Source organism: Nematostella vectensis, chromosome 13 (assembly GCF_932526225.1).
Source record: "Nematostella vectensis chromosome 13, jaNemVect1.1, whole genome shotgun sequence".
Classification (NCBI taxonomy): domain Eukaryota; kingdom Metazoa; phylum Cnidaria; class Anthozoa; order Actiniaria; family Edwardsiidae; genus Nematostella; species Nematostella vectensis.
In genome coordinates, this window is record NC_064046.1 from 7710045 (window position 1) to 7735333 (window position 25289).

A 25289-nucleotide genomic window follows, 5' to 3' on the forward strand; every position below is an offset into this window, starting at 1 on the left:
TGTGAGTAGGGAACACTTACAGTACGTGTGAGCAGGGAGAACTTACAGTATGTGTGAGTAGGGAACACTTACAGTATATGTGAGTAGGGAGCACTTACAGTATGTGTGAGCAGGGAGCACTTACAGTATGTGTGAGTAGGGAGCACTTACAGTATGTGTGAGCAGGGAACACTTACAGTATGTGTGAGCAGGGAACACTTACAGTATGTGTGAGCAGGGAACACTTACAGTATGTGTGAGTAGGGAACACTTACAGTATGTGTGAGTAGGGAACACTTACAGTATGTGTGAGTAGGGAACACTTACAGTATGTGTGAGTAGGTAACACTTACAGTACGTGTGAGTAGGGAACACTTACAGTACGTGTGAGTAGGGAACACTTACAGTATGTGTGAGCAGGGAGCACTTACAGTATGTGTGAGCAGGGAACACTTACAGTATGTGTGAGCAGGGAGCACTTATAGTATGTGTGAGGAGGGAACACTTATAGTATGTGTGAGGAGGGAACACTTACAGTATGTGTGAGTAGGGAACACTTACAGTAGGTGTGAGTAGGGAACACTTACAGTATGTGTGAGCAAGGAACACTTACAGTATGTGTGAGTAGGGAACACTTAGAGTAGGTGTGAGTAGGGAACACTTGCAGTATGTGTGAGCAGGGAACACTTACAGTATGTGTGAGCAGGGAACAATTACAGTATGTGTGAGCAGGGAACACTTACAGTACGTTTGAGCAGGGAGCACTTACAGTATATGTGAGTAGGGAACACTTACAGTATGTGTGAGCAGGGAACACTTATAGTATGTGTGAGTAGGGAGCACTTACAGTATGTGTGAGCAGGGAACACTTACAGTATGTGTGAGCAGGGACCACTTACAGTATTTATGAGCAGGGAGCACTTACAGTATGTGTGAGCAGGGAACACTTACAGTATGTGTGAGCAGGGAGCACTTATAGTATGTGTGAGCAGGGAACACTAACAGTAGGTGTGAGCATGGAACACTTACAGTATGTGTGAGAAGGGGGCACTTACAGTATGTGTGAGCAGGGAGCACTTACAGTATGTGTGAGCAGGGAACACATAGTATGTGTGAGTAGGAAACACTTACAGTATGTGTGAGAAGGGAGCACTTACAGTATGTGTGAGCAGGGAGCACTTACAGTATTTGTGAGTAGGGGGCACTAACAGTATGTGTGAGTAGGGAACACTTACAGTATATGTGAGAAGGGAGCACTTACAGTATGTGTGAGCAGGGAGCACTTACAGTATGTGTGAGTAGGGAACACTTACATTATGTGTGAGTAGGGAACACTTACAGTATGTGTGAGTAGGGAACACTTACAGTATGTGTGAGCAGGGAGCACTTATAGTATGTGTGAGCAGGGAACACTTACAGTAGGTGTGAGCATGGAACACTTACAGTATGTGTGAGAAGGGGGCACTTACAGTATGTGTGAGCAGGGAGCACTTACAGTATGTGTGAGCAGGGAGCACTTACAGTATGTGTGAGTAGGGAGCACTTACAGTATGTGTGAGTAGGGAACACTTACAGTATGTGTGAGTAGGGAACACTTACAGTATGTGTAAGCAGGGAACACTTACAGTATGTGTGAGCAGGGAACACTTACAGTATGTGTGAGTAGGGAACACTTACAGTACGTGTGAGCAGGGAGCACTTTCAGTATATGTGAGCAGGGAACACTTACAGTAAGTGTGAGCAGGGAACACTTACAGTATGTGTGAGTAGGGAACACTTACAGTATATGTGAGTAGGGAACACTTACAGTATGTGTGAGTAGGGAACACTTACAGTATATGTGAGTAGGGAACACTTACAGTATATGTGAGTAGGGAGCACTTACAGTATGTGTGAGCAGGGAGCACTTACAGTATGTGTGAGTAGGGACCACTTACAGTATGTGTGAGCAGGGAACACTTACAGTATGTGTGAGCAGGGAACACTTACAGTATGTGTGAGCAGAGCACACTTACAGTATGTGTGAGTAGGGAGAACTTACAGTATGTGTGAGTAGGGAACACTTACAGTATGTGTGAGTAGCGAACACTTACAGTATGTGTGAGTAGGGAACACTTACAGTATGTGTGAGTAGGTGACACTTACAGTACGTGTGAGTAGGGAACACTCACAGTATGTGTGAGTAGGGAACACTTACAGTATGTGTGAGTAGCGAACACTTACAGTATGTGTGAGTAGGGAACACTTACAGTATGTGTGAGTAGGTGACACTTACAGTACGTGTGAGTAGGGAACACTCACAGTACGTGTGAGTAGGGAACACTTACAGTATGTGTGAGCAGGGAACACTTACAGTATGTGTGAGTAGGGAACACTTACAATATGTGAGCAGGGAGCACTTACAGTATGTGTGAGCAGGGAACACTTAGAGTATGTGTGAGTATGGAGCACTTACAGTATGTGTGAGTAGGGAACACTTACAGTACGTGTGAGCAGGGAGAACTTACAGTATGTGTGAGTAGGGAACACTTACAGTATATGTGAGTAGGGAGCACTTACAGTATGTGTGAGCAGGGAGCACTTACAGTATGTGTGAGTAGGGACCACTTACAGTATGTGTGAGCAGGGAACACTTACAGTATGTGTGAGCAGGGAACACTTAAAGTATGTGTGAGCAGAGCACACTTACAGTATGTGTGAGTAGGGAGAACTTACAGTATGTGTGAGTAGGGAACACTTACAGTATGTGTGAGTAGGGAACACTTACAGTATGTGTGAGTAGCGAACACTTACAGTATGTGTGAGTAGGGAACACTTACAGTATGTGTGAGTAGGTAACACTTACAGTACGTGTGAGTAGGGAACACTCACAGTACGTGTGAGTAGGGAACACTTACAGTATGTGTGAGCAGGGAACACTTACAGTATGTGTGAGTAGGGAACACTTACAATATGTGAGCAGGGAGCACTTACAGTATGTGTGAGCAGGGAACACTTACAGTATGTGTGAGTAGGGAACACTTACAGTATGTGTGAGCAGAGCACACTTACAGTATGTGTGAGTAGGGAGAACTTACAGTATGTGTGAGTAGGGAACACTTACAGTATGTGTGAGTAGGGAACACTTACAGTATGTGTGAGTAGGGAACACTTACAGTATGTGTGAGTAGGTAACACTTACAGTACGTGTGAGTAGGGAACACTTACAGTACGTGTGAGTAGGGAACACTTACAGTATGTGTGAGCAGGGAACACTTACAGTATGTGTGAGTAGGGAACACTTACAGTGTGTGTGAGCAGGGAACACTTACAGTATGTGTGAGTAGGGAGCACTTACAGTATTTGTGAGCAGGGAACACTTACAGTATGTGTGAGTAGGGAGCACTTATAGTATGTGTGAGCAGGGACCACTTACAGTATTTATGAGCAGGGAGCACTTACAGTATGTGTGAGCAGGGAACACTTACAGTATGTGTGAGCAGGGAGCACTTATAGTATGTGTGAGCAGGGAACACTTACAGTAGGTGTGAGCATGGAACACTTACAGTATGTGTGAGAAGGGGGCACTTACAGTATGTGTGAGCAGGGAGCACTTACAGTATGTGTGAGCAGGGAACACATAGTATGTGTGAGTAGGAAACACTTACAGTATGTGCAAGAAGGGAGCACTTACAGTATGTGTGAGCAGGGAGCACTTACAGTATTTGTGAGTAGGGGGCACTTACAGTATGTGTGAGTAGGAAACACTTACAGTATATGTGAGAAGGGAGCACTTACAGTATGTGTGAGCAGGGAGCACTTACAGTATGTGTGAGTAGGGAACACTTACATTATGTGTGAGTAGGGAACACTTACAGTATGTGTGAGTAGGGAACACTTACAGTATGTGTGAGTAGGGAGCACTTACAGTATGTGTGAGTAGGGAACACTTACAGTATATGTGAGTACGGAACACTTACAGTATGTGTGAGCAGGGAGCACTTACAGTATGTGTGAGTAGGGAGCACTTACAGTATGTGTGAGTAGGGAACACTTACAGTATGTGTGAGTAGGGAACACTTACAGTATGTGTAAGCAGGGAACACTTACAGTATGTGTGAGCAGGGAACACTTACAGTATGTGTGAGTAGGGAACACTTACAGTACGTGTGAGGAGGGAGCACTTTCAGTATATGTGAGCAGGGAACACTTACAGTATGTGTGAGCAGAGGACACTTACAGTATGTGTGAGTAGGGAGCACTTATAGTATGTGTGATTAGGTAACACTTACAGTATGTGAGTATGTAACACTTACAGTATGTGTAAGCAGGGAACACTTACAGTATGTGTGAGCAGGGAACACTTACAGTATGTGTGAGTAGGGAACACTTACAGTACGTGTGAGCAGGGAGCACTTTCAGTATATGTGAGCAGGGAACACTTACAGTAAGTGTGACCAGGGAACACTTACAGTATGTGTGAGTAGGGAACACTTACAGTATATGTGAGTAGGGAACACTTACAGTATATGTGAGTAGGGAGCACTTACAGTATGTGTGAGCAGGGAGCACTTACAGTATGTGTGAGTAGGGACCACTTACAGTATGTGTGAGCAGGGAACACTTACAGTATGTGTGAGCAGAGGACACTTACAGTACGTGTGAGTAGGGAACACTTACAGTATGTGTGAGTAGGGAACACTTACAGTATGTGCGAGTAGGGAACACTTACAGCATGTGTGGGCAGGGAACACTTACAGTATGTGTGAGTAGGGAACACTTACAGTGTGTGTGAGCAGGGAACACTTACAGTATGTGTGAGTAGGGAGCACTTACAGTATGTGTGAGCGGGGAACACTCACAGTGTGTGTGAGCAGGGAACACTTACAGTATGTGTGAGTAGGGAACACTTACAATATGTGAAGGGAGCACTTACAGTATGTGTGAGCAGGCAACACTTACAGTATGTGTGAGTATGGAGCACTTACAGTATGTGTGAGTAGGGAACACTTACAGTATGTATGAGCAGGGAGAACTTACAGTATGTGTGAGTAGGGAACACTTACAGTACGTGTGAGTAGGGAACACTTACAGTATGTGTGAGTAGGGAACACTTACAGTATGTGTGGGCAGGGAACACTTACAGTATGTGTGAGTAGGGAACACTTACAGTGTGTGTGAGCAGGGAACACTTACAGTATGTGTGAGTAGGGAGCACTTACAGTATGTGTGAGCGGGGAACACTTACAGTTTGTGTGAGCAGGGAACACTTACAGTATGTGTGAGCAGGGAACACTATTAGTATGTGTGAGCAGGGAACACTTACAGTATGTGTGAGTAGGGAACACTTACAGTATGTGTGAGTAGGGAACACTTACAGTAGGTGTGAGCAGGGAACACTTACAGTAGGTGTGAGTAGGGAACACTTACAGTATGTGTGAGTAGGGAGCACTTACAGTGTGTGTGAGCAGGGAACACTTACAGTATGTGTGAGTAGGGAGCACTTACAGTATGTGTGAGCGGGGAACACTTACAGTTTGTGTGAGCAGGGAACACTTACAGTATGTGTGAGCAGGGAACACTATTAGTATGTGTGAGCAGGGAACACTTACAGTATGTGTGAGTAGGGAACACTTACAGTATGTGTGAGTAGGGAACACTTACAGTAGGTGTGAGCAGGGAACACTTACAGTAGGTGTGAGTAGGGAACACTTACAGTATGTGTGAGTAGGGAGCACTTACAGTATGTGTGAGCAGGGAACACTATTAGTATGTGTGAGCAGGGAACACTTACAGTATGTGTGAGTAGGGAACACTAATAGATGTGTGAGCAGGGAACACTTTATAGTATGTGTGACTTTTTTTTAGCCCCCTCCTGAATGAATACTGTCTAAACTGTGATTTGTCTATTCTTATATTATGCTAGTTACATTTATTGTTGAAAAATTTGTTTTAGATTTTTGACAGGTTAACATTTTCTCATAACTGTGCTGCAAGTACAGACCGAAGTAGGAGAAGGAAAATGTATTAAAATATTTGTATTCATAAAGATTTGCATTTTATATTAATTTTTAGTACTTGAACTTAGTAAGAGTGTTAAAAAGGGACTGAAAATTTTCATTATGGGTATGAAATGTTGGGCTCTCTTGACGCAAACATCCCTTTTGATATTCAAAGCTGTACTCAATAAAAGAACTGAGTAAAATGCCATTCACATTAATGTTAGACCTGATTATTTTATTGTAGAAATGAAAAAGAAAATATCTGTTCAGTATCAGTAGTCTATCAAACACACTTAGAGCTCGTAACCTCCTCTTGTGCTATTGGTAAATGATATCCTTGGCATTATAAATGCTACTAATATCACCAATATTTTTTGGGTGTGCTGTAAAAGAAGTGGATTGGGAGGACGTCAAACATTTGATTACGGTGGGGGAAATAGTAAATGAAATACAGCCAGGACCATTCATTTGAAACAGGCTGTATGTATGTAAAGTGGGTGGAATGGATATATCTAGCATACAGAGGTGAGTGTTGTTATCATAGATATTTTTTATTATTCCCAAAATAAATTAAAACTCTAGTCTTCAGGGGGGTCATACCCCTGCCCAATGATTCTCTGTATGAAAATATGGTAATAAAGCTGGCTCCGCTTTTACGCAGTGCCTTAATCTATATATTAGTACTTAAAGATTAAAGACCCGAAAGAATACGGTTCCCGTTAACACCGGATCATTTGAGAAACCCTGGGGGTCGTTATATATAATCAATTTGCTGTTTTTTTCGCTGACACTCTCCATTTTCACATGCTGTCGAGTTGTAGTGAATTTTCATCAGATAGGAAAGCATTACAATGCCTTCACATAAACCCTGTAAGAAGTGGACCAATCACGGAATCAAAGCCAACGTAATTATAGCGGAGCTCCCACGCGGCGCGAAGCGCCGAGTGAGCGGAGCACCATACCTAAAAGTATGTTAAGTGGTATATAAGAAAAATATGGTAGCAAATATTGGTAACTTATCGACTCGAGTTTTCGTGACGCAATGTCCGTCCGTCCGCCCCCAAAAAAGCATCGTATGACAACCAAACTTGGCAGGCGTCATGTATGTGTCAAGGGGGGTGCAAAACTGTGGTCACGTGATTTATGACGTCATCGATGACGTCACTAGAAGCCAAAAAATATGCTGACGTCATTAAAATAAAAAATATTTATATTTCACACGGGAAACATCGTATGGCAACCAAACTCGGGAGGTGTCATGTAGGTGTGAAGGGAGATGCAACAATATGGTCACGTGTTGTTTGACGTCATCGATGACGCCATTTAAAGCAAAATCATTGATATCTCTTGAAAGAAACATTGTTTCACAACCAAACTTGGCAGGTGACATATTTGTGTCAAAATGGTTGCAAAAATATGGTCAAGTGGTTTGTGACGCCGAAGATAACGTCACCAATAGCAAAACTATTCCGATTTCATTAAAACAAAAATATCTATAAATCATGAACGAAACATCATATGAAAACCAATCTTGGTATGTCATGTATGTCAAGGGAGTGCACGAATATAGTCACGTGATTGTGGCGTCATCGATGGCGTCACTAAAAGTAAAACTACCCTGACGCCGAAACATTGTATGGCAAATAAACGTGTTATTTGTCATGTAGATGTCAAGGGTGGAGAGAAGGGGGTTCAACAAGTTGGTCGCGTGATCTGTGAAATCGTTGACGTCGTCAAAAACAGAAATATAATAATAATATTTAATATTTCTTAAATTATTAAGCGAATATAAACTCCGCTTTAAGGCAATGCCTTAATCTATATATTATGCCATTACTTATCATAAGCCAATGTGTTATCGTGGACCTGAAAGACTGAAACAACTTTGCGAAGTTATAGAAAATTCCTAGCTTCTTAGAAGATAAATCCATCAAATTATCATTTTTAAACTGGATTTTGCATCTGCCTAAACAATTGCATTTTCTCAATCTTGAAAAAAACAGACCTTCTCTGTTGTCTTTTCTGTCAACTTGTGAGCCGTTGTGCGTTTCGTGTCCAACACCTAATTGTTTTCAGAAACTTCCCCCCTCCCCTGTCTTTTTCAAAAATTATAAACAAAATGAGCTTTGGCAGCTCAGTGTTAGATAAGGAAGCCATAAATATTCTAAGAATAAATTTTATAACTAGGCTATATAAGTATTTACAATAAGGCTCTATAAGTTCGTCTGGTCCGTGTTTTTCGTTACCTACTTGCTATTATAATCTCGGTTGCTCTTGGGTCGGAGGACAAACATAGGTTTATGGTCTCATCGGGAAAGTATTGAGACTGTGTGAACTGTTTGTCAATTCATTACGCTCACTGTGATATTAGCCCTGATACATGGGCGGGTGACGTGCGAGCAAATTTGCGTTATGCAACAGGGCTGAGTCGCTTAGATATACCATATTTCTACACCTATGGAGCTCCGTTTTCGGCCGGCACCAGTTCCGTGAATATTATTCATAGATCCACATCCTATTAAACCAAATAGTCGACTTGGTTACTCACCTTTCCCAAAACTGAATGTTGCTGCTTGAGATGTTTTTAACAGTACAAAAGCTGCCAGAATCACACGAAGGAAGTAAGTAGCTTCCATCATGAAGCTATAAAACAAGAAAAGTGCATTACTTTATTATAATCGGCGTGTCCCAAGATGCTTGGTGCTTCTCTAATACAACCCCTTTTAAGAAAAATTCATAACATTTTTCAAATATTAAGATATTTATACTTTTTTCAATATTTTTCTTCATTTTCCATCTTGATTAAGCAGCATGTTTTTAAAAAAAATCTGTACGGCACGTAATTTTTAATCTTGGCGGTGGGAGTTCTGGGGAGTTTTGGTTAATCGTGAGGATATGCCAAAACTCTGGAGTTAGCAAAGGAATGAATTTATGCCAAATAAAAGTACCTAAAAATTACTGCAACATACAACAATGGCCACCGTAATTTTCTTTAAATGTAAATCATTTCTAAAATAGTTAAACTTACCCCCACTTCTCTCAGCAATGACTAGAGCAGCTATGAGATAAAATTAAAGTGGGGGCTCCTTTGTACCGTTATTTCGGTCCCTTATTGGCTAAAATGCGACGTTTTCTACCTGTTATTACTGGGATGACTGCATTTTGACTATACTTAATGATTAATTGGCATCATATGGTCCGTTGGAAACAGGGGTGTGGTCTGTTGGCATTTTGTGAAGTGTGCACGTGTGTCGTGCTTCCTTTGTACCGCTGTATCGACAGGTTCTGCCTGCTTCGTCATAAACGGGGAGATCGCGTGTGATAGTATTTGTGAAAAGGAAGAACACAAAAAATTTTTATCAAAGACTTTTAAAAGACATTTGAAATAATATAATAACATCTCGTGAATTACTCAAAAACAATCCGGTGTGTCCGCTCCATTTTTGCTCTTTGTTTTATTTCCGTTGCCCTGGAATACTTTTGTCTGGAACCTCACCTGCATACCATCTATTTTATTTTGGATGTTGTGGTCTGTTGGCATTTTGTGAAAAGTGTACTTGCTTTATTTGTTCCGTTATATCGATCCCTATTGTCTGATTCAACAACATTCAAGAATACAATAAAAATCATAAACGTTTAAATGGACATGTGAGACGAATAAAACACATGAAATATAATATCCCCTGTTATAGAAAAAAAAGATTTTGGACTTCGTCGATCCATTTTTGCTTTTTGGTCTCATTCCTTGCCCGTGTACTACGTGAATGTGCCTACACACCAAATGTTATTTTGAATTTCTGCACCCTCCTCTCAGGCTGAGTTTAAACGTCGTATATCCATGGGGCGTATTTAATGCAAATGCATGCAAATGACGATGAAACAATCGACTTGATTCATTTGCATCGAATACGACCCATGGATAATACGATGTTTGAACTCAGCCTAAGAGACTGTCCTAAGACACTTGTTATTCACATCTGTTTTCGGGCCACGAGAAAACGTGAGATAAAAACACATGTGTATCACATAACTATTTAAAGATAACTTCGATAGCCACTGTTGATCAAGTCTAACAACAGCAACAACAAAATAATATTATTTAGGGAAAACATATAGAAAACTGTTATGTCGCCGAACCCGCATTAAGCAATAGCTATTCTAGGCCGAAGGCCAGTATTCTTAAGTGTAACTTACATGAAAGGAAGTGAGATTTCTATGCCTGGTGTATACAAGTTGTTTTCTCTTTTTTAATGTTCTTTTTCAATTTTTGTCTTTTTCCTCATGTGCTTGTCCTTTTATTCTTTCTTTTCTTTTCTTTTTGTCCTTTCTATTTATTTTCCATATGAAGGAGAAGGATTGCTCTATATCAACGACTAGACCAAAGCATTTTTCTTAAATTTAGATTGAACATTTTTTGGGATGACAATTTTTTCAGGAATGCAGTCAGTCTAATGCCTAGCATGGATAACGTGGAAACTGTATTTTGTTAAGGGGAAGTGCGGGCTAGATACAGTCAGGGATTGGTTGTATTATAGTCCTAAAAACAAAGATATTTGAGCCCTGGTCCATACGACCACACCAAGTACATATCATGTTTACGTATTTCTAAAAACGACCCGTACTTCAGCCAATAACCGAGTGGAAAAGCAGGTTTGATGTTGCACCTGCTGGACACCTGATGGATGAAAGTCTGATGTCTTAAAACCAACTTTGCGATAACAAGAAATTCCTTTGTTGTTAGCAGAACTTTTGCTTAGTCATTCTAAAATATGATACTGCTTCTCTGCTTCAAGATATTAACTAGATATATTTAGGCACTGCCTAAAGCAAAGCTCCACACTTATTTTTCGCATCTATAAGTATATTGAAATAGCAGTCGGTTAGAAATCCAAGAGCGGTTATAAGATTTGTGAAACTTCCACAAGTGTGATACATTTAGATATACAGTTTATTTCAATATTTATATTTAATACAGCAGATAATAAGATTTAAGAATAATACCAAGTTAAATATGTAAATTCTCTGAATTCAAAGCACTATTCAGCCCATTGGACAAATTTCTGGGGTTTCAATAGCACATCAATGTCGGGACAAGTTTATTCCAGATTATTCTGGATATCTCAAAAACCAAATTCAAATGGTTTTATCATACAATGATTCAGTAAAATGCACTACTGAGAAAACAAAAACGTCTTTCTCGATTTCCACAAAGGCAAAAAGAAAAATCAGCTAGCTGATTAGTGAAGACCCTCAGATTAATGAATCAAGATCAAATTAAAGGTTATAAACTTTGGAAAATAACAAATTTGTTTTATTTGTAGTAGACCCAACTAAATAATGTAATTCATAACTAATATCAAGATTGCTAAATAAACTAGTATAGCTAATTGTTATGCCTTATTTGAGGTGCTGACTTTCTCTTTCTTTGTCTTGAATGAAATAATATGATAACTAGAGAGACAGTTCTAATAATTCTAAAAAAAGATTAAATTACATATGAGATAAATGATGTTAAGACATCAGACTTTCATCCATCAGGTGTCCAGCAGGTGCTGGACACCTGATGTCACGCGCCCGCTTGCGAGCTCCCTGTTCGTCTGTCAACACTCGTGGCCTGCATGACCTTTCCTCATTAATTCGCTCCCCCCCTCTTCTTTGTTCTTCTCCTCCAACTATAAATATTAACTAATATGAACTAAGTTCTCGTGAAGAAGTGACGTGCTCGAGCTCATAGATTGGTTGGTCATTCAATTGCTAGGGTTAAATCAATATTCTTTCAGATTTGTTCGCACATTTTCCATAGGCCAGATTTATGCAAGACCCCATTTTCTTTGCAGCCACTGTCTTGGCTGATTACTAACCCTTTCATGGTTTCTCTGTTTGTTTTATAAGAGAAGTAGAACAAAAACAGATTGCTTGTAGTCTTATTTTATTAAACAAAAGAAATTATTTAATTGAAGGCATTGTATGTCTAGAAAAGGAAAGGTGAAGTCTGATAACCATAACAAACAATCTGATTAGCTGTGGAGGGGATGGGCAGTCATAAATATTATGGAGAGTAAGTATATTTTAAAAAGACTGCTTTTTGGTAGCTGAGTGGGAGGGTCACAACCCGTTTGCCCACCCGGGGCTGCATGCCTGTACATACGAAGTAAGCTATTTGGGTCTAAGTGGTGGCCATGATAATAGCTACTGAAAAGATTACTGCTCAGGTATTCACTGGATTTCTCTTCCGTGGATTTCTCCTCCGTGTCTCCTCCGTGGCTGTGTTTGCCTTGGTTTAAAATAATGTAGCAATCAATTCTGTTTTATTTCTTGGGAAATGATTTGCAATCATAGTAGTTCTGGACTGGACATTGCTGTGGAAAAATAGACTCAAAATATAAAATACTGCAAACCCAGTATCGAATAAAAAAAGCAATTTTATGTCTGATATTAGAAGGGCCGAGAAGCGGGGCAGAGAAATGAGATTATTCGGATAGATTTTACATTTACCTTTATACAAAAGTCTCATCAAATAACGCAGAGACCTACTGAATGCTTATTATTTACCCGTCATCTTAGGAATTTGGTTGGTTTGTCTTCCCTTCATAAAGTAATTTCGCTCAATTGCATTTATAAACAAAGCCTTACAGTACAAACGTCAGGCAATGGGATTTTGGGCTGTTTGAATACCTTTCGCTTTGCCCTAGTTTGATTATCCGAATTCTTTTATCATCAAATGACAAACTTCGAAAGCCATGATAAGAAAACCCCGTAAAACATCGGATCATAAGTCGTCATACTAACCAAATAATTTTTTGATATCGCCATCGTATTCGCGGTATAAATCGAAGAAGGAGCTTTCAATCGTAAACGCAGGGCAAGTGCGAAAAATCATGGTCGCTTTGTATCGCGGACTTCCAAAGGTAGCCCAAATCTTGGTACAGACGCCGTCCAAATTGAAGCTGGAAAGGCAACGCATAGACTACTAATTACGCATCGGGGGAGGGGACGGGAGATTTCGTTCCCAAGATGGCGGCGGCTTGTTAAACAGGAAACCCAAATCGACACGATGACCGAAATTAGTGTTAGTTAACCAAGAAGATATAAGATGATCTGGAATATTTCTCTATGTTATGAAGGATCCAACAAGTAAACGCAAGCACGCTACGGACTGCCACCATTTTGTATTGCCTTGACCTCTCACATGCGACTGTGTAAAAAATTCTGTATGCTAGACTTTCCATACAATAGGCATTGTTTTTATTAAACAGCATCGTGAATGTAATAAATTTTAGTCACATTTTATTGTTCAGAATTATGCTATATATTTTGTCTATAAATGATTTAGATACAAATGGTGTGCCACCTCAATTTTTTTACATATACATATTCATAAACTGTTCATCTTGTCTTTCAAAAGTATAAATGAATTTGGAGACATTAGCTTGGATCAGCTTGAGTCTGTTTTGTACACAATAAGCACCAAGTTGTGAAATAAGTTGTTTTTAAAACATTTAAATATTTAAAGAATAAAATTGAATAAAAAGATTAAGTTATTTTTTTCTAGTTTGACACCACTTACCTATCTTTTCTTTCTTCATAAAATAAATAAAAAGATTAAGTTATTTTTTTTAGTTCGACAACACTTTTCTATCTTTTCCTTTTCCATTGAACTTCTTATTAAAATAATTGTATAATCCATCGGAAAGAGAGAGTCATCTGAATTCATAGTAATTAGCTGAACAACACTGCTTTTCGAGTGGTATAAAAAACACCAAATACTGTATGGGGGTGATCTGGTATTTTAGCGTTTGATGTAGTGTCGGAGTGGTGATGTTTCCCTAATAATAACAATTCTTTAAAACAAATTCTGGTTGTTATCATTTTTGCTCAATAAAACTTTTAAGATATATGTGCAATTTCATTTTAAAAGCAAAACATACATATCATTCAGCCCTGCAGACAGATTAGCTCATTAGAGATACAGTTCATGAGGCCTAATTCACAGATCATGCAATGTTCATTTACCAACCATATCCTTTCGTAGCCTCCTACGCGTCGCTCTTAGGGACCCCGTTTCCCTAGGCCCCACGAGCGCCTGCTCCACAGAGCGGCAAAACAAATTAGCCAATCAGCGTTCACTTTCCGAATCCTAGAAAGTTGACTATGGTTGTTCGCGGGAAAAAGTCAAGATGGCGGACGTCTTTCGTCTTGTGTCAAAGAAATTCAGAATTGCGGTCCTGAATAGCCATCAAAAGGAGGCTATTGAGGAGTTCACCACGGATTATTAACTTGCCGACTGGCTATGGGAAGTCGCTGATTTACCAAGCTATGCCGCTAGTTTTCGACGATATTCGATATTCGATATTCCTTGATATTTGGAAGCCCAGAATCATGGTTGAAAAACCAGCGATGGAGGGAGCTGCTTTCTAGCCCGTTGTTAAAGGAAAAACTATGTTGCGTAGCCGTTGATGAAGCGCATGTAATCAAGCAATGGTAAGCATGTCGTATTATGAGAACGATCATATATATTTGTAGATGAATATTTATATGTGACCGCATTCCCGAAGACCAAGTAAAATTAACAGCAATCTTGAGAGTTCTTTTTTCTGGTCTTCATTAACATAACGCCTTTTCTCTTCTGATGCAATACCTGTCTCCGTAACCATAAAATTAGTGTAACTTTTACAATTTTCACTACAACATTCACAAGCTTTAGCACAATAATAATAATAATAATAATGATAATGATAATGATAATGATAATGATAATGATAATGATAATGATAATGATAATGATAATGACAAGGTAAATACCAGGTTGGTGTCTGGCGCGGGATAACCCACCACCTCACAAAAGTGATGAAAATGAGTTCTAATAGTAATAGAGACAACGACGTGAATGAGAACGGAGGTGTTCTCTCGTCCGGCAGAGGTGTGGGCGGACAGGCACCACTCGGTCGTCAACAAACAACTGGCCGTAGGAAGTGGAACAATGCGTTGTATAGAGTTGTGATGGAATGCTATTTTGAGAGCAAACCATGGACTCGGGGCTACAGGAGGAGGATGCTGAACAGCTGGCAGAATAGAGGGATGTTCAGAGTGTCTGAGCAAAATCTGTCAGATCATGCGAGAGCAATCAGGAACAACAACTGGCTCTCTGACATCGAGCTGGAGGAAATTAAGCGACAGGTGAACAATGTGGAGGGTATGAAAAGCAATAATGTTGTTGTAGATGAGGTTGAGGTTGTAGATGAAGGGGATGGGCAGCAAGATCAGGGGTGAATGATGAGCAGAGGTTTGAGAGTAGTGGCGATGAAGGTACCAACGAATTCCAGGCTTTGAATGTGGAAGAATTGTCGGCGAGGCAGAGAGAGATCTTGGATGATATCAAACGCGCTTTTTAGGAGGGAGACGTGAAAGAATTGAGGTCCCTAAAGCATGTTGAACGAAGTAAACTGCGTGAAGTGTCACAGGAGGTAAATAAAGTATTAAAGCACATCAAAACTGTAGATATAACTGGAACCAACCGGCTAGTGCGTGCTGCAGCTATTGTTGTAATACAGAGGCTAGGCCTGAAGAAAAGATCAAACCAGCCAAGAAAAGAACCTTTTTGGAAAAGGAGAATAAGGAGCAAATTCGATTCGCTGAGAAAGGAAATTAGTAAGTTGGAAAGTAGCAAAACTATGCAGAAGAAGGGAGGGAGAGGTTTGACCCAGATTATAAAAAAAGCACCAGGTAAAGAAGAAACGGTTGAATGTTGTAATTGAGGAGTTAAAGCAGCGGGTGTTAGCTAGTGCTGCAAAACTGAAAAGATATGAAAACCGGATAAATCAGTTTAGACAAAATCGTCTGTTCCAATGCGACCAGAAAAAACTCTACCAAAACTCGACGGGATAAACATGGAGAATAACATCATACCAGACCCACAGGAGAGCTGCGAGTTTTGGAAGAGTATATGGGAGAATCAATCAGAGCACAATCGAGAAGCCGAATGGCTTGATGATGTAAGAGAGGAGCTTAGCCAACATGTCTCCCAGGAAGATGTGGTGATTAAGGAGGCAGATATGAAAAAGCAACTAAAGAAGGTTGCAAACTGGAAGGGGCCTGAGCTGGATGGAGTGCAAGGTTACTGGCTGAAGAACTTTTGAGCCCTCCATCATCCAATTGCTGAACAACTTAACCTAATTCATGAATCAGGGTTTGCGCCACAATGGATTAACCAAGGAAGAACTGTCTTATGTGTTAAAGACCTGACACTAGGAAATACCGCAGAAAACGTCCGGCCCATTACATGCCTACCGCTGATGTGGAAACTAATCAGCGGAACACTCGCAGACAAAATATACGATCACTTAGAAAATGTAGAAATGCTCCCTGTAGAACAGAAGGGATGCCGCAGAGCTTCAAGAGGCACCAAAGATCAGCTCCTAATTGATAAAATGGTACTAAGAAATTGCAAACGAAGAAAAACCAACTTGGCAATGGCTTGGATTGATTATCGGAAGGCTTACGACATGGTTCCACACTCCTGGATTTTGGAAACGTTAAACATGACTGGTGTAGCTCAAAACATTCAATTGTTGTTGCGCAACAGCATGCTAAAAGGCGATAGCCTTTCCCCTTTGCTATTTGTAATATGCTTAATACCACTGTCGATTATACTGCGAAGTGCAAAGTGGGAGGTACCAATTAGGCAAGGATGCGGGATCCCTAAACCATCTGCTGTTCATGGACGACCTAAAGTTGTATGGGAAGAATGAACGTGAAGTTAATTAATTAATAAACTCAGTGCGTGTATTCAGTAGTGACATTGGCATGGAATTCGGCCTTAAGAAGTGTGGGATCCTCATACTTAAGAGAGGAAAAGTTGTGAACCCGGATGGAATTGAACTCCCAGATGGACAGAAGATGAAGACTATAGAGAATGAGGGATACAAGTACTTAGGAATCCTTGAGTACGATGACCTACTACACGGAAAAATAAAGGAAGACCTAAGCCGGGAATACTTCCACAGACTTAAGAAAGTGCTAAAGGCAAAGCTTAACGGAAAGAACACCATAATGGCCATAAACACTTGGGCGGTATCAGTTTTAAGATATGGAGCTGGTGTAGTTAAGTGGACCAAGACTGAGTTGGAGAACATAGATAGGAAGACAAGGAAACGGATGACGATCTATGGAATGCTACACCCTCGAGCTAATGTTGGCCGTTTATATCTACCAAGACGATGTGGAGGCCGCGGGCTGATAGGGGTTGAAGATTGTATACATCTAGAAGAAAAGGGATTGGCAGACTATGTTCACAAAAGCGAGGAACCGTTACTTCTAGCGGTGAGGAATGAAGGAATACTTCGTGTAGAGGAAGAACAGACTGCTAGGGTCCTAAAAGAAAAGCTCAAAGAAAAAAGACAAGAGGATTGGAAGACTAAGCCATTACATGGTCTGTTTCTTAGACAGACGGAAGAAATAAGGGATAGTCATCGTGGGACTGGATGACAAAAGGAAACTTGAAGAAAGAGACAGAAGGACTGATCACAGCAGCTCAAGACCAGGCGCTGAGAACGAATGCATTAAAGGTGAAAATAGAAAAACAACAGATATCTCCCTTATGCAGAATGTGTGGCTTGAAAGATGAAACGGTGAATCACTTACTGTGTGAATGTAGCAAGATGGCACAGAGCCAGTATAAACACCGACACGACAACGTGGCCAGAATTGTGCACTGGGCAATTGCGGAAGAACATGGATTTGAGGTTTAAGAAAAATGGTATGAACACGAGCTATTACCAGTCATCGAAAAACCTGACCTAAAAATACTGTGGGATGTTACCATCCAAGCAGATAGGGAAATCCAAGCCCGAAGACCTGACATCGTAATAGTGAACAGAAAAGAAGGAGAATGCATAGTAATTGATATTGCTGTGCCAGGAGATGCTAATGTCGCCGAAAAGGAAAAGGAGAAAGTCCTGAAATACCAGGATATAAGAAGAGAAATTGCCCGATTATGGGACATAAAGACATGTGTTGTCCCAATCGTTGTTGGCGCTCTCGGAACATCAGTAAAAACTTGACAAAGCATTTAAGTTCGATTGGCTTAAAGACAAGGATCGAGTTACTCCAGAAAGGAGCTCTCCTCCGATCAGCGTGGCTACTAAGACAGGTGCTCGAGGTCTGAGGTCGTAGGATACGACCTGACCTCGATACATAACCTACCAGCTGTTAGCTGTTAACAGCTGTGATCGAATATGTACATGATAATGATAAGGATAATGATAATAATAATAATAATAATAATAATAATAATAATAATAATAATAATAATAATAATAATAGCTCAGTTACTAGGAGCTTTGCGTGGGCCACTCTATCGAGTGGTTTAGCATCTACAGTCAGGTTTTCTTGATAGTCTTGTTATCCATGCACACGGGCCAACTGTGGTGTTGAGAGAAGCATCACCTTGGTCTTGACTGGATTGAGTGATAGATTACTCTCACTTGACCAAGTCGTCAAGTTGTTGAGCGCCACCTGTAAGCGTCCCTTACAGTCCGTTATGCGTGCTGGTTTGTCCGTGGTGTAGAATGTTGTATCGTCTGCGTATTGGTGACATTTGACGGTGTCTCCCAAGCGTTCTATTAGATCATTGACGTATAAGTTGAACAAGACCGGCCCGAGCACCGTATCAAACGCTCTTGAGAAGTCCGCGAGTACTGCCAAAGTGACCTCGCCTCGTTTCTGTGCACATATGTGTCGTCCTTCATGACAAGAAGAGTGGTGGTGGTGCTATTACCTTTGCGGTAGGCGCACACGGTATCTTTTAGAACTCGTGTAGGGCCACTAGATACGAACTGCTTCATTTGGCTTAACACTAGGCGCTCATATATCTTTGAGAGAACGTGTAAGATGGAGATTGGGCGTAAGTCATTATTCTTCTTAGGCACAGTGCACTTTGGTATGGCACTTATGCGGGCAACTTTCCAAGCAGACGGAAACTCCTTCATTGAGATGAAATTGTCGATGTGTGTGAGCGGAGATGTAAGGTGATCTGCGACGGCCTTTACAAATTTAACAGGTATATAACAGGGCACTATCCTCTAACAAACCAAAAGAGGTGTGTAAGGTGATTCATAGAATCCTACACCTAAACCCTCAGCCACTACGATTCCACCCTGATAAGCTGAACATGCACTTTGCGTCAACCGCTCAGCGGGTAACCGGTGCATCTGCGGGTATTCAGGCATTGATTGACTCCTTTCCCGTGAATAGACCTTCGTCCTGTATCCTGTGGGACCATCAGGTCCACAGGAGCAATCAGATCGTAGCTTTTTCAGTTAGAAGAGCAACTTACCACAGGTAGTGCCCTGTTATAGAAGCCGTGTTTGGTTTTCCTTATGTTAGATTTTAACTCATTGCGCTTTTCTCTGTAGGTTGTCCAGGTGGTGTTGCTTTTGTCCAGGCGCGCCTTGTTTCGAAGAGTAAGGCATTCGCTCTGAAGCTGTTGAATGTCTACATCCTTCATCAAGGACACAGGCGGGCGTGTCACTTTAGTGCGTCGTAGGGGGTCATGACGGTCGATGCGCCTTTATATAAGCTTGTTCAGTAAGTCTAATTGCATTTCTGGGTCGTTCGTGGAAGCTGCTCTTGTTTGAAGGCGTCAAGATCAAGATTACGCTCGTCTCGAATGTACTTGTACCTGGGAACGAATCGGGTAACGCGCACATTTACATAGATATAAGGTGCATCGTGATCGCTGACGTGCAGACCCGGTAACACGTCACAGTAGGTCACACGGTGAGGCATGTTGGTAATGATGTGATCTATAAGTGTTTCTGAATGGGAAGTGATGCGCGTTGCCTTGGTTACATGTTGGGTTAGATTCAAAGTGCCGAGAATGTCAATGTGATTGCGCACTTGGGGCTTGTTTGGACGAAAGAGGTCTAAATTGATGTCACCTGTTATAGCCAGCATGCCATCCCAAGAAAAAGATAAGTCAGATAGGAGAGATTGAAAGAGTTCCAACCAGTCAGAGCAATTCATCGCGGCTTCTGATCCATACACTGAGCCAAGTAAAAGGTTGCTGTGTTTGTTTCGTCCTTTGATTTCAACCCACAGATGCTCCATCGAGGGATATCGCTTCTCGATATCAGACCGTCTTTTGAATTTTATAGATTCCTTAATGTAAACCCCAACGCCTCCGCCCTTTGTTTTGTCCCTACGATTGAACGCATAGGCATAGCTCGGGATAGTCACGTGTTGTAGCAAGAGTTCATTTTGTTTGAGCCACGTTTCACTCATAGTGATGACGTCGAGTGAGTATCGCTCAATTTTAAGGAGCAGACTGCTAAAAGTCGAGGTTATGCTTTGTGGGTTGATGTGCACAATTTTAAGCTGGTGACTTCGATCTTTTAGTGCCCTCAGGTGTTGATCTTCTGCCACAGGTATCCCGTCATTACTCACATTGCTAGCGTCAGACGTGTTGAGCAAACGCTGACCAAAGAAAGGCACCTCAGACAACATGCATTTTGAACAAGTCATTGAGAGTTGAGTGTTCGATGACGATTTGAATGTAAATCGGAAGGACCACCATTGTTGTTGTTGACAGGGCCCTGATTTAACTTGAAAACTAAGTCATCCTTGAGCGGTCAATGGAACGAGGCGCAACTGTTCGCATAATATATGCACGGACGCTTGGCACGACGAATTTTAGCACGACTTGCTAATCATACCTGGCTACAAACAGACGAAGTCATCGACAATAACTTAGCATTCCATTTATGTTTATGCCAACAGTACAATTGTTCGTTAGTGCTTAGATCCAAGACATTGTGATGGAGATAAGGTGTAGACGGCGTCTCGCTCTGAGTAGATCCATTGCAAAACGTTAAGGTTGTTATTCTTGAAAAATCCATCGCATCCTTTGCCAAAATGTCGCTCCATGACTAGCATGAGATGGTTAGACTTGATCCTCTGCATATGTTAGCTTGGTACGAGCAGTTTGATGGTAGTAAAAAGGCAATAAAGAGAGCGCTTAATGCGACGCGGCTGTGCATAGTTAATGACACGACCAGTCTCTTGGATAAAGGCCTCACAGTTTTTTGAGGGGCCAAAGTGTATTGTGCGGTGGACACCTTAACAGTCTATCCCCATGCCGAATGCTATGGTTGCCACCAAGACTTGCACATCACCATCTAGTCTTTTGAATGACTCTAATATTGCATCCTTATTTTCTTTTGTAGTACATGAATGAAGCATTTCAAGTCTTGGTTTTCCTTAGAACCAAACTCTACCAACATAGAACTCAGGGTGCCATACACTAAAGAACACTGTTTTATTGTTTGGCAGTAGATGATTGTTTTATCTCCACCATCTTTTTTTTCATTGATTTCATTCACCAACCATTCCAAACTTGCTTGTTAGTTTTAGGTAAACTATATTTTAATTTCTTGATTGACAGAAAAGCTTGATTATGATTATGATCATGATTATCATCATGATTATCATCATCATGATTATCATCATCATGATTATCATCATCATGATTATCATCATCATGATTATCATCATCATGATTATCATCATCATGATTATCATCATCATGATCATCATCATCATGATCATCATCATCATGATCATCATCATCATGATCATCATCATCATCATCATCATCATCATCATCATATGATCATCATCATCATGATCATCATCATCATGATCGTCATCATCATGATCGTCATCATCATGATCGTCATCATCATGATCGTCATCATCATGATCGTCATCATCATGATCGTCATCATCATGATCGTCATCATCATGATCGTCATCATCATGATCGTCATCATCATGATCGTCATCATCATGATCGTCATCATCATGATCGTCATCATCATGATCGTCATCATCATGATCGTCATCATCATGATCGTCATCATCATGATCGTCATCATCATGATCGTCATCATCATGATCGTCATCATCATGATCGTCATCATCATGATCGTCATCATCATGATCGTCATCATCATGATCGTCACCATCATGATCGTCACCATCATGATCGTCACCATCATGATCGTCACCATCATGATCGTCACCATCATGATCGTCACCATCATGATCGTCACCATCATGATCGTCACCATCATGATCGTCACCATCATGATCGTCACCATCATGATCGTCACCATCATGATCGTCACCATCATGATCGTCACCATCATGATCGTCACCATCATGATCGTCACCATCATGATCGTCACCATCATGATCGTCACCATCATGATCGTCACCATCATGATCGTCACCATCATGATCGTCACCATCATGATCGTCACCATCATGATCGTCACCATCATGATCGTCACCATCATGATCGTCACCATCATGATCGTCACCATCATGATCGTCACCATCATGATCGTCACCATCATGATCGTCACCATCATGATCGTCACCATCATGATCGTCACCATCATGATCGTCACCATCATGATCGTCACCATCATGATCGTCACCATCATGATCGTCACCATCATGATCGTCACCATCATGATCGTCACCATCATGATCGTCACCATCATGATCGTCACCATCATGATCGTCACCATCATGATCGTCACCATCATGATCGTCACCATCATGATCGTCACCATCATGATCGTCACCATCATGATCGTCACCATCATGATCGTCACCATCATGATCGTCACCATCATGATCGTCACCATCATGATCGTCACCATCATGATCGTCACCATCATGATCGTCACCATCATGATCGTCACCATCATGATCGTCACCATCATGATCGTCACCATCATGATCGTCACCATCATGATCGTCACCATCATGATCGTCACCATCATGATCGTCACCATCATGATCGTCACCATCATGATCGTCACCATCATGATCGTCACCATCATGATCGTCACCATCATGATCGTCACCATCATGATCGTCACCATCATGATCGTCACCATCATGATCGTCACCATCATGATCGTCACCATCATGATCGTCATTATCATGATCGTCACCATCATGATCGTCACCATCATGATCGTCACCATCATGATCGTCACCATCATGATCGTCACCATCATGATCGTCACCATCATGATCGTCACCATCATGATCGTCACCATCATGATCGTCACCATCATGATCGTCATCATCATGATCGTCATCATCATGATCATCATCATCATGATCATCATCATCATGATCATCATCATCATGATCATCATCATCATGATCATGATCATCATCATCATGATCATCATCATCATGATCATGATCATCATGATCATGATCATCTGATCATGATCATCATGATCATGATCATCATGATCATGATCATCATGATCATGATCATTTCCTAGCAGGAATATTTACATGGCCGTAAATATTCCTGCTAGGAAATACGCAATACGCCCTATATTTCCGCGATACCCCACGTCTTTCGTATCACGTAGATTAGGACAGGTCCCAAAGAGGGATGTACAGGACCCGAAATGATCCCAGGACCCGAAACGATCCCAGGACCCGAAACGATCCCAGGACCCGAAACGATCCCCAAAAGTTCCTCAACTGATCCCGGGACCCGAAACGATCCCCAAGAGTCCCCGAAATGAACCCCAAGGAATTGCAGTAATGGACAACAAAAGAAATGTGTGAGGATTGGCTTTCAGTTTTAAAAACATTTGCAACATTTAGCTTTACTTATGTTATTAAGAGGAAATTTACATTAACTAAAACTATAGTATTAAGATATTAATATACGACTGCGGGGGAAATACAGTGGTTGAGTCAGAAATTGGGGTCAACTAACAATTCCTGAGATAGTAATTTGAAGAACACGGTGTGGATAAATCATTTTTACATAAAAAGTCAAAAAGAAAGGATAGGACATGCTGCTTTTCATAGGAAGCGAAATGGGTTAAGGTTATTTTTTTGCATGTTTTTATTCGGCGAATGAAAGACCTATCCTATCATGAGATCATGCCGGGGTGTACGCACGACTACATGAGGAACTTCAAAACTCACATAATATTGCTTTCAACAAATGCCACATCCTCTTAATATTTTGCATCGGTAGTAGATGGGTTGGTTGTTCGAGTGTATTACTCAGGGTGCTTTTGTCGTTCCATCTTCTCGGCCAAACCGGCTGCCTAAATATAATGTGTCGGTAAATATTCGCTCGTGTAAACAAGAATTTCGTGGTGAAATACATGTTTGGTTGTCAAATGAATATTAATTTTTAGGGGTGATGTTTACCGGAAACGAGAGTCGTGTCGGAACCGCAAAATATTTAGAGTGTGATGGAAGGTCGAGAGTTTGGTTGATCTGAGCAAAGCTGTGCTATGTTTATGCTGTATTCCTTTCAGTAGCAATTGAAAGTTGTGTATTTGTTTTGGACTCTGTTTATGTGTTTAACGCCGGGCAATGTAATAAATAGAAGTACTGTATTGGAATTTAATATTTTTAAAACACGTTGTTTAGAAATTGAGTCGCTGTTAACCCTTAATTATGCTTCAAGAATTGCAAGTATTTCTTCTGCTTTCCCTTTGTCCATTACCGCAATTCCTTGGGGTTAATTTCGGGGACTCCTCGGTATCGTTTCGGGTCCCAGGATCATTTGGGGTACTTTTGGGGATCATTTCGGGTCCTGGGATCGTTTCGGGTCCTGGGATCATTTCGGGTCCTGTACAGGGATAAATATATATATACAACCCTTAAATTCCTTTAGTTAGTTAGTCTACCGCTACCAGCAGTAAAATGGGATCTGCTACCTTTTTGCTACCAAGATTGGTGCAAGCGTAAACCAGTCTTTTTTAAGTGTTGCGAACTGTCATAATTTGACTATCATTTCACGTTTTATGTCTACAAGATTATTATTGCTTAAACCTCGAATTAAGCCTATATATCTAAACGTCCAGTGCAACACTACTTCATGTAACAATTTAGGCTCTATGCGTTATTGTTACCGTTTACACCCCGATATTGTAAACCCTTCCCGAAGTGATAATGCTTTAGTACTTTAAGTTGTGCGCGTATGCACGTGACACACATCAACTCTGCAACGGAGCAGAATATCTCCTTATTTTACATATGCCTTCCCTATGTCACTTGCAAACGCAAGATATATCGTATTATTCTATTCTAGTATCTAAGTACCTTGAAGTAGAATCCACAATTGTATTTAACCATCCTTTTTCAGTTCGAACCTACAAATTCTACAATTCTACGTCAAAAGTCTGCGGACTAAGAACATTGCTACCCACGAACATTGCCTAGTGCAAATTTGCTACTTTCCGATTTCGGTATTGTGACCCGAATTGC

General features: G+C 40.9%; 1 protein-coding gene and 1 long non-coding RNA gene across 3 annotated transcripts in view; both read right to left on the bottom strand.

The window, feature by feature from the left end:
- Positions 1-9011, bottom strand: part of LOC116610270 — a 29788-nt gene extending 20777 nt beyond the window's left edge. For both annotated transcript variants that reach the window (XM_048720661.1, XM_048720660.1), the window contains exons 1-2: positions 8989-9011; positions 8509-8603 (exon numbers count right to left, since the gene is read on the bottom strand). In XM_048720661.1, the coding sequence (XP_048576618.1) occupies positions 8509-8599 (91 nt within the window). In that variant the 5' untranslated portion in view covers positions 8600-8603; positions 8989-9011. The remainder of the gene's footprint in view (positions 1-8508; positions 8604-8988) is intronic.
- A 2861-nt stretch (positions 9012-11872) lies between these two features.
- LOC125559139 lies at positions 11873-14197 on the bottom strand. Its single transcript, XR_007306377.1, has 2 exons — positions 12750-14197; positions 11873-12319 (listed from the first exon to the last, which is right to left on the bottom strand). It is a non-coding gene; the product is annotated as an uncharacterized LOC125559139 (long non-coding RNA).
- Positions 14198-25289: the final 11092 nt, after the last annotated feature.